The 16,289-nt window shown below is 42.5% G+C and overlaps 1 protein-coding gene across 1 annotated transcript in view; it reads left to right on the top strand.

Moving 5' to 3' along the window:
* The window catches only part of TNFRSF19 (TNF receptor superfamily member 19), a 183,712-nt gene that overhangs the window by 59,166 nt on the left and 108,257 nt on the right, over positions 1-16,289 (top strand). The window contains exon 3 of the mRNA XM_073613435.1: positions 9,978-10,088. Within this exon, the coding sequence (XP_073469536.1) occupies positions 9,978-10,088 (111 nt within the window). The remainder of the gene's footprint in view (positions 1-9,977; positions 10,089-16,289) is intronic.

The raw sequence follows: 16,289 nt of genomic DNA, 5'->3' as shown, positions 1-16,289 counted from the left end.
GCTCCTGCCCATTGAAATCAATGGGACAGCGCGGCTATACCGCGGCTATAGCCGCGCTGTACGAGCGGATTTAACCCTTTTTCGGCCGCCAGCGGGGGTTAAAACCGAACCGCTAGTGGCCGAATACCGCTGCAAGAACGACGGTACAGCAGCGCTAAAAATAGCGCTGTTGTACCGCCGACGCCCCCACCGCCCCAGTGTGAAAGGGGCCTAATAGAAGTCAGTGCAAGTTGCCCGAAAGTTATCTGTGGAGAGGATTCTCTCCTCCCTGGGCAGCCTGCCAAGTCTGATAAGAAGAAACATTGTATCTTTTCAGGTTCTTTTATCAATGAGCTGAACTCCCTGTGTAGAAGCTCTCAGTTTAACCATTTAAAGACTAAATCTTTTCTGACACTTGTTGCTTACAAGTAAAAATCCTGTATTTTCTGCTAGAAAATCACTTGGAACCCCCAAACATTATATATATTTTTTTAGCAGAGACTCTAGGGAATAAAATAGCGGTTATTGCAATATTTTATGTCACACGGTATTTGCGCAGCGGTCTTTCAAATGCAATTTTTAAAAAAAAAATACACTAATGAAATAAAAAAAAAAAAAACAGTAAAGTTAGCCCATTTTTTTTCGTCCAAAAGTTTTGATTACCTGTTTTTGTGTATTTAATATTTAAGATATCGTTATTTTTTTTAAATCTAAATTATACATACAAGTGAACTGATTGGAGGTTTGTTTTGTTTAATAAATGTTTAAATGTAAAAAAATTTCTGTATTACTTGCTCTCACACTGGAGCGGGCATGCGTTGAAGGTAAAACGCTGTTAGTTTTAGCGGCGCTTTACCGTCATTTTAGCGGCGCTATTCGGCTGCTAGCGGGGCGCTTATAACCCAGCTAGCGGCTGAGGAAGGGATTAAATGTGCTGCTGCCGAAACGCTTTGCAGGCGCTTCGGCAGCGGTGCACATTCATTTCAATGGGCAGGAGTGGTGGAGGAGCGGTATACACCGCTCCAAAGATGCCGCTTGCAGGACTTTTTTTAAACATCCTGCCAGCGCATCGCCTCAGTGTGACAGCACTTGGGATATCACACTGAGACTGCAGGGGAGCCGTTTTACAGGCACTTTACAGGCGCCATTTTTAGCCCAAAAGCGCCTGAAAAACGCCCCAGTGTGAAAGGGGTCTAACTGTTAGATTTTATGAGATGAAGGGAAAAAAAAAGAAAAAAAAAAATCGGCCTAATATATCGGCCCCAAAAAATCGGTATCATATATCGGCCATCGGCCACTGCGATTTCTAAATATCGGCATCGGCATCGGCCAGAGAAAAACCCATATCGGTCGACCTCTACCGTGGACCCTACTGGTACGCCCAGACCTGTTATCTCAAGGTCCATGTTCCATCCTGCCTTACAAACGCTAAATTTGACGGTTTGGCTATTGAGACCCACGTTCTGAGGAGTCGTGGGCTTTCAGGTCCTGTCATATCTACCTTGATCAATGCAAGAAAGCCAGCTTCCAGAATGATTTATCATAGAGTCTGGAAAGCTTATGTTTCCTGGTGTGAATCCAGGGGTTGGCATCCCAGAAAATATGTCATAGGTAGAATTCTTGATTTTCTACAATTAGGATTAGAGATGAAGCTGGCCTTGAGTACCATCAAGGGCCAGGTCTCTGCTTTATCAGTATTATTTCAGCGGCCACTTGCTTCGCTTTCTTTGGTCTGAAACTTTATGCAGGGGGTGATGCGTCTTAATCCACCGGTTAAAGCGCCCCTAAACCCCTGGGACTTGAACTTGGTCCTGGCTGTGTTACAGAAACAGCCTTTTCAGATTCCTTTGGTCTTGTTGACAAGGAAGTAAATTTTTCTGGTGGCCATCTCTTCTGCTAGAAGAGTTTCAGAACTAGCAGCCCTTTCCTGTAAGGAGCCTTATTTGATTATACAGAAGGATAGAGTGGTACTTCGCCCTCATCCTAGTTTTTTACCGAAGGTGGTTTCTGATTTTCATTTAAACCAAGACATTGTTCTGCCTTCCTTTTTTCCAGATCTCTACATTCGTTGGATGTAGTAAGAGCAGTCAAGGCCTATCTCGGGGCAACGGCTCAGATTCGCAAAACGGATGTTTTGTTTGTGCTGCCAGAGGGTCCCAATAGAGGACAGGCAGCGTCAAAAACTACCATTTCTAAATGGATTCGACAGTTGATTATCCAGGCTTATGGTTTGAAACAGAAGATTCCTCCGTTTCAGATCAGGGCACATTCCACAAGGGTTATTGGTGCTTCTGGGGCGGTGCATCACTGGGCCTCTATGGCTCAGATCTGCAAGGCCGCAACCTGGTCGTCAGTTCATACATTCACCAGATTCTATCAGGTGGATGTGAGAAGGCATGAGGATATCGCCTTTGGGCGTAGTGTGCTGCAGGCAGCGGTACAGGGTCCTCAGGTCTGATTGCACCCTACTTGGTTGTGGTTCCCCCCCCTCAGGTAGCATTGCTCTGGGACATCCCATCAGTAATTACTGTGGCTCTGTGTCCCGTGATGTTCGAGAAAGAAAATAGGATTTTTTAAAACAGCTTACCTGTAAAATCCTTTTCTTTCAAAGGACATCACGGGACACAGAGGTCCCGCCCCTCTTCTAATACACTATATTGCTTGGCTACAAAACTGAGGTATCCCTGCAGGGGGAGGGATTATATAGGGGTTTGAACGTTCTGATAGGGTGTGCCAGTGTCCAATCACCAGTGATACCCTATATAACCCATCAGTAATTACTGTGGCTCTGTGTCCCGTGATGTCCTTCGAAAGAAAAGGATTTTACAGGTAAGCTTTTTTAAAAAATCCTATTACTTCTTCAAATTTAAAGAAAAAAACGGATATATACCCACCCCCCTAGTTCCAACCATGGAATTGCTCCCTTCCTCAGATTAGTGTGTCGAGACATAAAAACTCTGAATACCACGGCCAATCCACAAGAGAATCTGACCTTAGATTTTGAAGTGCTCTTCTTTCATTTATCTAACAATTATGATTTAATAATCGAGCCCTCTGACAAAGGGGGCAACATTATCCTAATGAACAATAAGAAATATGCATTAATGTGCACTAAAATACTAAATAATTCAGATTGGTACAAACCCATACGACTGGAGATTATCAATATGTTCAATGAGGATTTCTATATGTTAGTTGATAGTGCCCTTTATAACAATGTCATCTCAAAACAATTATGGGACTTTGTCCGCACCCCTTTTCCGAAAATAGCCACATTTTACGGTCTGCTGAAGATCCACAAAAACAGTGTGGATCCTCCTGGCAGACCGATTGTTTCGGGAAATGGTGCTATTACGGAAAATTTTTCCAAAGTAGTTGACGAACACCTCAGACCCTTTGTATCTTCCTTACCCTCTTATGTGAGGGTTACTATTCATCTATTACAACTAATTGATGGAATCCAAGTATCAACTGACTCCACCCTAGACTATAAACCAAAATTAATTCAACCTAAAATTCACAATGTCGCATAATGCTACTCAAATAACCTTTCTGGATGTAGAAAATTTCAAAGACTGTTATAATGTATTATTGTGCAAGTTGTTTAGAAAATCAACTGCAGGAAATACTATTCTATATTCTACCAGCTTCCATCCTAGACCTTTCGTGTATTCAATCCCTTATAGTCAATACTTACGCATAAAACGTAATTGTTCGAAAGAAGCAGATTTTAAGCACGAAGCCAAAAATTTGAAACAACGCCTCCTAGACAAAGGATATACCGGTAGTCACAAATGCCTTAAAAAAGCATTTAACCGAGTGGTCAACAAAAATAGACACGATTTACTATTTCCTTCCAAAAAAGAGATGTATACCTCTCAGGACCTTTTCGTCCCACCAACCCCCTTGGTCGGCTCGACCGACTACATCAAAACCCCAGAGGAGGTCACCTCAATAAAATCCTCCTCCAACAGGAGCTTAGGTGGATTAGGTGGATTTCAGATTTAAATGCCAAGGCTTGAATGAAGCCTTTAATTTCAAGCCTTTTCCCACAAGGGTTCTCAACGGGAGGCTTTGAAAGGGACATGTAATTTCTTCCTACCACCCCTATATTGTCTAGGATTAAATATGGCCTCCTTGCATTGTTCGGCTTAAAAATTTGGAGCTAGGCTGTCCATATGTGTCTTCTATCCTGTCACCTATCCTATCACCTATCTATGTAATATGATGTATAACACTCCATTTGTGACCGTTTTCTTGTTCATATACAATATTGTATTCTGTCTTTTTTCCTCTGCTTGATGTATCCCCCAATGTGTAATGTTTTCCAGATGAAGCATGTTTACAATTAATGCACATCCAAACTATATGTCATTAGATCTGCACCCACTAATACTATTGTTTCATTTATATTGTTTGTAAACAACTTGAATATCATCTGTTTTTTTACATATGGATCATATTCACAACAATGCACAGTTGATTTGATATCATTAGACCTGTACTGACCATTAGTATTGTGGCATACATATGGTTTGTAATAGTTTCGATATTACTTGACCCCTGCTTTCTATCTATCTTCCAGGCTCCGTGCTCCCCTTCTCTCCCCATATCTGGACCACAGACCATGATGACTTTTTACAATCCACACTTTATTGCCTCCTTTATGCACGTGCCAGGGTACTTGCCACTTCTTCCCTCTTGCCTACATGCGCCTGGCTTCGGACTCCCCCAGAAAGGGGGGGGGGATTGACGTTTTTCACGGGGCGCTTTTTGGGCTTTCCTCGCCAGTGGTCACTTAGACCGGCGTGTACATGCCAGCCCGCGCATGCGAGGTGTCCGTGTTCCATCCGCTGGAGAGATACAGCCTTTCTCCAGTGTCGGGGGCTCTGTGAAGTCTGAGTGGTGACGCCGGACGCCGCTCAGCTGGGGGATTGGCTGGCTCTCGGCACCATTTGATTCTAATTTGCACCAGCTGGTCTGGGTTAGGCTCACCAGCCTCCAGGTGAGCTTCCGGATCACCTGCTGCATTCTTGCGCTTACCATTGGATATCACGCGCTCAATGGGTGTGAACCTCACAAACCTTCTATATACAGTGGGGCAAAAAAGTATTTAGTCAGCCACCAATTGTGCAAGTTCTCCCACTTAAAAAGATGAGAGAGGCCTGTAATTGTCATCATAGGTATACCTCAACTATGAGAGACAAAATGTGGAAACAAATCCAGACAATCACATTGTCTGATTTTTGAAAGAATTTATTTGCAAATTATGGTGGAAAATAAGTATTTTGTCAATATCAAAAGTTCATCTCAATACTTTGTTATATATCCTTTGTGGGCAATGGCAGAGGTCAAACGTTTTCTGTAAGTCTTCACAAGGTTGTCACACACTGTTGCTGGTATGTTGGCCCATTCCTCCATGCAGATCTTCTCTAGAGCCGTGATGTTTTGGGGCTGTCGCTGGGCAACACGGACTTTCAACTCCCTCCAAAGGTTTTCTATGGGGTTGAGATCTGGAGACTGGCTAGGCCACTCCAGGACTTTGAAATGCTTCTTATGAAGCCACTCCTTTGTTGCCTGGGCGGTGTGTTTGGGATCATTGTCATGCTGAAAGACCCGGCCACGTTTCATCTTTAATGCCCTTGCTGATGGAAGGAGGTTTGCACTCAAAATCTCACGAAACATGGCCCCATTCATTCTTTCATGTACACAGATCAGTCGTCCTGTTCCCTTTGCAGAGAAACAGCCCCAAAGCATGATGTTGCCACCCCCATGCTTCACTGTAGGTATGGTGTTCTTTGGTTGCAACTCAGCATTCTCTCTCCTCCAAACACGACAAGTTGTGTTTCTAGCAAACAGTTCTACTTTGGCTTCATCTGACCATATGACATTCTCCCAATCCTCTTCTGGATCATCCAAATGCTCTCTAGCAAACCTCAGACGGGCCGGACATGTACTGGCTTAAGCATGGGGACACATCTGGCACTGCAGGATCTGAGTCCCTGGCGGCGTAGTGTGTTACGTTGGTCCCAGCTCTCTGCAGGTCATTCACTAGGTCCCCCTGTGTGGTTCTGGGATTTTTGCTCACTGTTCTTGTGATCATTTTGACCCCACGGGGTGAGATCTTGCGTGGAGTCCCAGATCGAGGGAGATTATCAGTGGTCTTGTATGTCTTCCATTATTGCACCCACAGTTGATTTCTTCACACCAAGCTGCTTGCCTATTGCAGATTCAGACTTTCCAGCCTGCTGCAGGTCTACAATTTTGTTTCTGGTGTCCTTCGACAGCTCTTTGGTCTTCACCATAGTGGAGTTTGGAGTGTGACTGTTTGAGGTTGTGGACAGGTGTCTTTTATACTGATAACAAGTTCAAACAGGTGCCATTAATACAGGTAATGAGTGAAGGACAGAGGAGCCTCTTAAAGAAGAAGATACAGGTCTGTGAAAGCCAGAAATCTTGCTTGTTTGTAGGTGACCAAATACTTATTTTCCACCATAATTTGCAAATAAATTCTTTCAAAAATCAGACAATGTGTTTGTCTGGATTTGTTTCCACATTTCGTCTCTTATAGTTGAGGTATACCTATGATGACAATTACAGGCCTCTCTCATCTTTTTAAGTGGGAGAACTTGCACAATTGGGGGCTGATTAAATATTTTTTTGCCCCACTGTATACCCTTGCATGATGTGAGTAGTCTGCTGCATGCCTGGACTCCACATCGCTGCAAGGAGGATCTGCTGCTGTCTGCTTGGTCAAAGTAAGTTAGCACATGTTACCTTATGCCTGCAAGATCCAGAACACTTAGGTTTTAGACTACCCCTTTTTTTTTTTTTTTTGTAGTCTGATTTTCAATACCCTAATATACTTGGTGCTGTCCATTTGGTATTTATCTACTATACTGCTGTTTTTCATTTACACTTAGTCTTACTTTTATGACTATATGGATCCTGGAAGCATATATGCCAGAATTACCCCCCCCCCCTTTCAAATACTCAAGTGTTGGCACATTTTTAGGGGCTAGTTTTTCAAGTTACCCTTCACGCACTTATGCTACATACTCTTTTTTTGTTTAGGGGATCCCCTTCCTGGCATTACCCGATCCTTGTGGACTCCTCAGCCATCAATTACCCTCTTACCCCCCTACCCCCTTCCTTTCCCCATCCCATCCCTTCCAGTGGCAAATGATACTCTTCTGCACTTTGCATTGCAAATTGATGAACTGAACAAATCTTTCACTATCTGAAAAATGGCTTGGTACTGATATGGATGCTGAGATGCTGGGATGATGCGGATCTTTGCATGAAATTGGTCTTCAATATGCTTGTATGGTCCTATTGTTTGTAAGTACTTTTTGATTTTTAAACGGCCCCACAACTGTTCGTCATATTATTTCCCTTTCCCAGCAGAATATTTACACATAATACCATAATTAATTCTACTCATTTATTTCTATGCTAGATAATACAGCTTACCTTTAATTACCCTTGAAGAAGGAATGCAACAATTTATTCCGAAACATGTTGGGCTTCCTGAAATTTATATGAATGATTTGGCCCCTCACTGTGAGACCCTTCGTATGTCTGTCAAATGTCAGCTGTATATATGTTATAACTTGACCATATTTCTGTCTCGTTTTTACAATCAAGATTTTATATGTAATATGTTTATATAAAAAAATTTCGCTATATATTTTTTTTCACACCTGTTTACTACTCTTTCTACTTTTTACTGGTCCTATCCCCTGCCCATACAATCCCTGGGGCACACCCTTCAATTTTTTTTCTCCAATATTTTGGGATGTGGCTCAGGTTTCCTATATATTTTTTTTTATACTTCAGGTAGCAAAATCACTATTGTCCTCGGTCAACTTGTACTAGGACAGTGACTCAGAAGAATGGGACTGAGGACATTATCATCATGACAGCCAGGCAATTAGGATTGGCAGAAGTCAGCAATACAGCCTTCATATTTCTCTCAATAAAGGCTTCCATTAACCGTCACTATGTCCATTCAGTGAAAAGTGACTGTGGCTGCTAATAAGTAAATTGGATGCCTGCACACTCCTCTGAAACATGTTAACTTCATTGATCCATATTACAAACATATGTAAAAACCCATAGCATGCAGAACAGGAATGCAGGTAGGAGAGATGTTAACGCGTTTCATGCCCCATGGTGCTTTTTCATAACATACTGCACTGTGGCTGCTAATAGCACCCCACCTCACCTATCCCTGCTCCCTTGCTGCCTCCCTGCTCTGTTGCTTTATAGTGTTACTAAATCCAGGACCCTGCATTCACTATATCTGGTCTCCCACAGTACACAGAACATGGAAATGCACTCATTTTAGTAAATCAAACTGCTAAATACCTTTTCTCATCAGCAGTATATAGCAATCTTGTGACTTTTATCAGTGTCAAAGCTTGTAGGAGGAGTTTTTTTTCTCCTTTGACTGTCCTATGAGGCTGCAGGACCCCTGACCCTCTGTCTAGACAGTGCTGCGTGACCCTGTGCTGATCACATGCACCCTTCCAAAAGGAAAAAAAACTCCTGCAATACACACCAGACTGGGCATGTGCAGAGAGACACCAAGGCTCTGTACTATCAGGAGATATATTGGGGACAGTGGAAGAAGGGGAAGATCAGAGAAAACAGGATCAAACAGCCTTTTTGCACAATGCAGAGGATTAACCCCTTTGGTTCCACAGTGAGTATAACCAGCATGATTTTCTGCATATACAGACTGATTTTACTGTTGTGGGTTTAGTAACACTTTAACAGAGCAGGGCTTCCAGTTATGGGGGAGCATGTGACCTCCCCCATGTGGCAGTGCTTGGGCCTGAGCCACCAATCAGCAGGGCCAAGCACTGTCATGAGGGAGAAGCAGTGATGTCATCCACCAAGGTAAGTCCTCAACTACCCAATTATTTTATGTATAAAAATAGATTTCAAATACATTTCCAGTACACTAACAAGCATGTATAAGGTGGTGCAAAGAGGGAACATGATAAACAGTAGTAACCTGTAGCAGCCAAACATATTTAATTGTTATAATCAGATTAGGTAAAGGATGAGTGTGATTCATTTTTAAAGGCCCCACCCCCTTAGCTTTTTTCTGGACATACATGCTTACCTGAAATTCAGCTTTCTAGTGCAAGGCCCAAATTCTGTTGGCTTCAAAGAAAGGCCAACTACAAACTATGTTACCCAGTCTACATGAATTACCGTATTTATCGGCGTATAACACGCACTTTTTTCCCCTTAAAATCAGGGGAAAGTCGCAGGTGCGTGTTATACGCCGATCCCCTGCGATCCCGAGCTGTCACAATTTTAAAATCGCCGACCGCGATTTGAAAATGGCGCCGCCGGCGCCGAAATACACCGAGCCGGTCCTCGGCTCTTTCCGGCGGCTCTCGTTTACTTTCGGCTCCACTCGTAGTCCCGAGCGGAGCTATCCGAACCTACTCGGCTAGGTTCGGATAGCTCCGCTCGGGACTACGAGTGGAGCCGAAAGTGAACGAGAGCCGCCGGAAAGAGCCGAGGACCGGCTCGGTGTATTTCGGCGCCGGCGGCGCCATTTTCAAATCGCGGTCGGCGATTTTAAAGCTCAGGACAGGGGATCGAAGGCTGCACTGGGAAAGGCTGCACTGGGAAAGGCTGCACTGGGAAAGGCTGCACTGGGAAAGGCTGCACTGGGGAAGGCTGCACTGACATGGCTGCACTAACAAGGCTGCACTGGGGAAGGCTGCACTGACATGGCTGCACTGACATGGCTGCACTGAGAAGGCTGCAATGATGGGCATTTAAATGTAAGTTTTTTTTCCTTCAACTTCCCTCCTAAAAGTTTTTTTTTCCTTAAAATTCCCTCCTAAATTGGGGTGCGTGTTATACGCCGGTGCGTGTTATACGCCGATAAATACGGTAAATACTGCAGTGGAGATTATTTTTTTCTTCATTTCTTTGTAATTTGGTTGCCAATAATTTCTGTCTCTTGTTAGGTTGGCAGAGGACTTTCTGAAATTGGAGATTGCAAAGAACAGGAATATTTTGACAATAATGGAATTTGTCGACCCTGCAAGCAATGTGGCCCGGGCAAGGAGCTCTCTAAGGTATAGTTGATGATAAAACCTTTATTAGAATAAAATTAAAATATTGTTGTGTTTTTTTTTTTTTTTTTAAATGATCTGTATTTGTGAAGTATAACAATCATAACTTGACTTGGTTGAAATTCTTAGAGCATGCAAAGGGGACATTATAAAAGTGGAACTTCACTCTCCTGTTCAACATTGATTATTTTTAATCCTCATGCCACATTTCTTTTTTTTTTTTTTTTTTTTTTCTACATTTCTTCAATTACTATCTGTTTTTTGCCTAGGCAAATTATGACATACATCCCTGGAGTCTTCAGGGGATGAAGAGAGATGGTGGTGGGGGGGGGGGGGGGTTCTCAGCTAAACACACCCTCCTGCATGCATGCTTGAGCTAAGGGCAGATGGATTCCTAGGCAGTAAATGCTACATGAATCATTTGCCCTTACTCAAGATGGCCATGGCCAGAAATGCTAGGGGGTGCTTTTTAAAGTGATTTCTCAACAAAATAAAGCATGGAGACATGGATGGATGGGGGTTTGTTCTGAATATTAAAAATGAATTAAATAGTGTTTTGCTTTCTGATGCTTCCACTTTAAACCCGGCTCCTAAAATTCATATAATTACACAGATCTTTGTAACTTACATTTGTGAAAGTCGTGGTTAGTGTCACAACACTCGTAGGTGTTCTAGTCTATTTTCTAATTTATTTTTCAAACTACCTTAGTATTTATCACTTATGTTTTTCAGTAACTGGTGGTGGGTAAATGCTGGTGTTCTGCTTTAAAACTTTTGCTGTTACGAATATGTGATTTGTTTATTGTCCAAAGTCTGGGCACAAGCGCGCTTTAAATGCAGCCAGATGCATGGTATATGGCATCCTTGACAATACCCTTGGGTTTAATACAAAGGAACTTTCATTGGTGATTTATTCACACAGCTAAATGGAATGCCAGGGTGCTTTATTTATTTCAACACGGAGACTGGTCATGTGATTATTGTATGGGCAAAAACTTGTTTAATGCTTACTATATTATACTTTGTATTAGAGATGCACCGATACTGGTATCGGTATCGGCGCCGATACTAGCCATTTTCGCGAGTATCGGTACTCGCGAAAATGCTCCGATACCAGAAGTGACGTCCAGGGGCAGATCCAAGGTGGGGGCAATGGGGAAATTGCTCCCCCCGAGAAAATATTACTGACTCTGAGGCTGAGTGTGCCCTGTGAATTCAGAGCGGGACGACATACAGCCTCTCTCCGCATTAGGAATTACTGCCCAGATGCATCAGGACTGGACACTCCGCCCCCTGTACCTCCCCCAGCAGTTTTCCAGCCTCTCTCCTACAGGCTGCTGCTTGAGTAGGTGGAAGCCTCCTGACTTCTGCTGCTTGGGTGGGAGGGACAGGGGATGTGTCTGCCCCCCGAGATCACGCCAGCCTGGAAGCGGGAGGTGTGAGCAGCTGAGCAGAGGGAATGTGAACTTCCTGGAGGTAAGCTTAACTAGCAGCACATCATGGATTCATTTACCGGCACCTCTATGCTAAGTCTGCTGAGTTAATGCAGCTTAGCATAGAGGAGCTGTTAGCTGACAAATGGGATTGCATCTCCTTTTCATGTGGCACAGTGAGAAATTGGGCTCATTAAAGCATTGTGACTGCCCCCTGATGTGTTCCCTCCTGACCTCCTTGACTGTCTCCTGTACCATATCTGCAGTCTCTGGTTGTCCCCTGTACCATGCCTGCAGTCTCTGGCTGTCCCCTGTACCATGCCTGCAGTCTCTGGCTGTCCCCTGTACCATGCCTGCAGTCTCTGGCTGTCCCCTGTACCATGCCTGCAGTCTCTGGCTGTCCCCTGTACCAGGGCGATAGGTATCGGTAATTGGTATCGGCGAGTGCCTGCAAAAAAGTATCGGTACTCTGTGTTAAAAAAATGGTATTGGTGCATCCCTACTTTGTATAATAGTTCAGTAAGAACATTTAGCTCATGATTTGGGATTTGAAATAAACTTTTAAAAGAATCCTTGCTGTATACATAAGTTAACTTCTTGATGGGTTTTTTATTTTTTTACACTGGCACAGTGCAGCGGTATACCTCTCTCATCTGCATTTTCACATACAAGTTAACTGAAATAAAACGCTAACGCAATGCATAACAGTTTGTCTTAACACGTACATTTTTGGTGTGAACCCAACCTTGGTACCGTGAATGTGCCTACTTTTATTGCCGTTAATTTTCACGCTAATGTGCATGCCCTTCCTTTTGTGTCAATGGGCATGCCTGTGTGTGTGTGTATACTTATGTAAATGTGAGTATACATGCATGCTAGCGAAACTATTAGAGTATTTCTACATCTTGATTTATTAAAGTGGTTATAAAGCTTTTTAAAAAAAATAAAAATAACAAACATGCCTATACTTACCTGCTCTGTGTAATGGTTTTGCACACAGCAACTTCTATCATCCTCTTCTGGGGTCCCCCGCTGGTGCTTCAAGCCCCTTCTCTTCATTGGGCACCACCAAGGAAAGCCACTTTCCCTGGGGGACACACGTGCAGGCTGACTCCACAGTCCCACTGCTGCTTCCATTGATACAGACAGCAGGACTTGGCCCGCCCTCCGCTCTAGTGTCACCAGATTTGATTGACAGCAGCGGGGGTCTCTGAGCTTGTGCACTTCGCTGGATCGAATGGGCTCAGGTACGGAAAAGGAGGGATCAGGGGGGCAGCTGCAGCACAGGAGGTCTTTCTCCTAATACATAGATTACACTAAGGTATAAAACCTTAAGGCTTTGGAACCACTTTAGGATGTAGAAATTCTCAAATATAAAACAGATCTAGGCACAGCTGTGTGTGTGTGTGTGTGTGTGTGTGTGTGTGTGTGTGTGTGTGTGTGTGTGTGTTGTTGTTGTTGTTGTTGTTGTTGTTGTTGTTGTTGTTGTTGTTGTGTTTTTTTTTTTTTTTAATCTTTTATTCACACACAAACACTTAGAGCCGGTTCACACTAGGACGACTTGTCAGGCGACTTAGCCGCCTGACAAGTAGCGTCCTGTTCTGTACAAGGGAACCGTTCTAATCGGAGCGACGCAAGAACCGACTCTGATTTGTATTATTTATTTATTTTTACCTTCACTGTTTTGAACTGTGCCTGGAGTTGGGCCTTAAGACCAATCCATATCATTTTGTAGATGTACTGGTGGACCCTAGGGAGATATTTGTACAGTATCTTGAAAAGGTATTCATACCCCTTATAATGTTCCACAGTTTGTAATGTTACAACCAAAAACATAAATGTATTTTATCTGAAAGGCCAACACAAAGTGGCACATAATTGTGAAGTGAAAGGAAAATGATAAATGGTTTTCAATTTTTTTTTACAAATAAACATGTGAAAAGTGTGGGGTGCATTTGTACTCAGCCCCCCTGAGTCAATACTTCGTAGAACCACCTTTCACTGCAATTACAGCTGCAAGTCTTTTTGGGGATGTCTCTACCAGCTTTGCACATCTAGAGAGTGAAATTTTTGCCCATTCTTTGTAAAAAAGCTCAAGCTCTGTCAGATTGGATGGAGAGCGTTTGTGAATGGAAATTTTCAAGTCTTGCCACAGATTGGATTTAGGTCTGGACTTTGACTGGGCCATTCTAACGCATAAATATGCTTTGATTTAAACCATTCCATTGTAGCTCTGGCTGTATGTTTAGGTTCGTTGTCCTGCTGGAAAGTGAACCTCCACCCCAGTCTCCAGTCTTTTGCAGACTCAAACAGGTTTTTTTTCTGAGATTGCCCTGAATTTGGCTCCATCCATCTTCTCATCAACTATGACCATCTTCCCTGTCCCTGCTGAAGAAAAGCATCCCCCCAACATGATGCTGCCACCATGTCTCACAGTGGAGATGATGTGTTCAGGGTGATATTCAGTGTTAGTTTTCCGCCACACATAGCATTTTGCTTTTAGGCCAAAAAGTTCAATTTTGGTCTCATCTGACCAGAGCACCTTCTTCCACATGTTTGCTGTGTCCCCCACATGGCTTCTCGCAAACTTCAAACAGGACTTCTTATGGCTTTCTTTCAAAATGGCTTTTTTCTCGCCACTCTTCTAAAGGCCAGATTTGTGGAGTGCACGACTAATAGTAGTCCTGTGGGCAGATTCTCCCACCTGAGCTGTGGATCTCTGCAGCTCCTCCAGAGTTACCATGGGCCTCTTGGCTACTTTTTTGATTAATGTTCTCCTTTCCCGGTCTCTCAGTTTAGGTGGACGGCCATGTCTTGGTAGGTTTGCAGTTGTTCCATACTCTTTCCATTTTCGGATGATGGATTAAACAGTGCTCCGTGAGATGTTTAAAGCTTGGGATGTTTTTTTTTTTATAACCCAGCCCTGCTTTAAACTTCTCCACAACTGTAATTCTGAGCCTGTCTGGTGTGTTCCTTGGCCTTCATGATGCTGTTTGTTCACCAATGTTCTCTAACAAACCTCTGAGGGCTTCACAGAACAGCTGTCTTTATACTGAGATTAAATTACACACAAGAGGACTCTATTTACTAATTAGGTGACTTCTTAAGGCAATTGGTTCCACTAGATTTTAGTTAGGGGTAGAACTGCACGATCTCGATTCAACCCCCCTCACGTTGCTAATCAGCTGTTTCTGCGATTCTATGTAAACAGTGCAGAACCAAGCTGTCAAAAAAAAAACAACAAATATTTATCATCGTTCCTCAGCGCTGAGAGATAGAGATGAGGCAATGTATCTCTCGCTTCTTTTAGATGAAAGGAATGAACTTCGGTCAGTAGATGAGAGCAGTTTAACCACTAAAGACCAAACCTTTTTCTGACATTTGTTGCTTACAAGTTAAAATCCATGTACAACAAAAACGAGGTCCATGCTGCTCACAGGTGAGCTGGCTCCAACAGTATGATCTCCTCACTGCAGGGTGCTCACCCAGTCGCAGCTGAAGCAATAATGAAAGGAAAGTCTGGATGGTTGCACACCAAGCTGAGATCCAAAATGCATTTATTCACATAAAACCATGAAGCCCCTGCTTTGATAAAGCACAATTCATGTGCGAAACATGTAAGCCATGCCTCCTTTGCTTGTACATGTAGTGTTCTTCATGTTCTTTATGGTTTTATGTGAATAAAGGCATGTGGATCTCCATTTGGTGTGCAGCCATCCAGACTTTCATTAAGCTAAAATCCATATTTTTTCCTAGAAAATTACTTAGAACCCCCAAACATTTTATACATATATCATTTTTTTTAGGAGAGAATAAAATGGCGGACGTTGCAATGTTTTATGTCACACTGTATTTGTGCAGTGGTCTTTTAAACGTATTTTTTTGGGGAAAAAAAATACACTTCAATGAATTTAAAAAAAAAAAAACTAAACTGTAAAGTTAGCCCAATTTTTTTGTGTAATGTGAAAGATGATGTTACGCCGCGAGAATCGTGATCTTTATTCTAACCAAAAAAATTGTGATTCTCATTTTATACAGAATCGTGCAGCTCTAGTTAGGGGCACCAGAGTAAAGGGGGCTGAATACAAATGCACACCACACTTTTCAGATATTAATTTGTAAAACATTTTTAAAACCATTTATCATTTTCCTTCCACTTCACAATTATGTGCCACTTTGTGTTGGTCTATCATATAAAATCCCAATAAAATACATTTAGGTTTTTGGTTGTAACATGACAAAATGTGGAAAATTTCAAGGGGTATGAATACTTTTTCAAGTCACTGTAGATGTACTGGTGGATCCTAGGGAAATATTTTAAGTTTGATAAGTTAGTCCTTGCGGTAGTATTTTTTCAATTTAGAACTAAGGGCCCCTTCCTCTGTTATCCCACTGATTTCAGCGCTCTCCTGGTCTGGGAACACTGTATACTGGGGCTTACTGATGATACAGGATTTGGCAATAAGCTAAAACATCTGTTGAAACTGATATGTGATTTAAATTAGTTGGAAACAGATCATCGTTTGAGGCTACAAAATTTACATTTTTTTAACTGGATGGGAAAAAGACCTCGCTAGAAATTAAATTGGTTGTCTAATGATTCTTTTTATTAAATTTAGTTAAAATGAACTACAGCCAAAACTAATTTTAGTTTATTTTTGTTGGAAGATAAAAAAAAAACAAACACTGTCGTATTTATATTTAGTTGAGGATAATGAGGTCTTCCTTGGTGAAAATCATGCCATCTCTGTCCTGGCTTCCTCCATTTTTT

Source organism: Aquarana catesbeiana, linkage group LG02, assembly GCF_042186555.1.
Source record: "Aquarana catesbeiana isolate 2022-GZ linkage group LG02, ASM4218655v1, whole genome shotgun sequence".
In the NCBI taxonomy this organism is placed as follows: domain Eukaryota; kingdom Metazoa; phylum Chordata; class Amphibia; order Anura; family Ranidae; genus Aquarana; species Aquarana catesbeiana.
The sequence above is the reverse complement of the archived record's forward strand: the minus strand, read 5'-3'. Positions and strand labels throughout refer to the sequence as shown.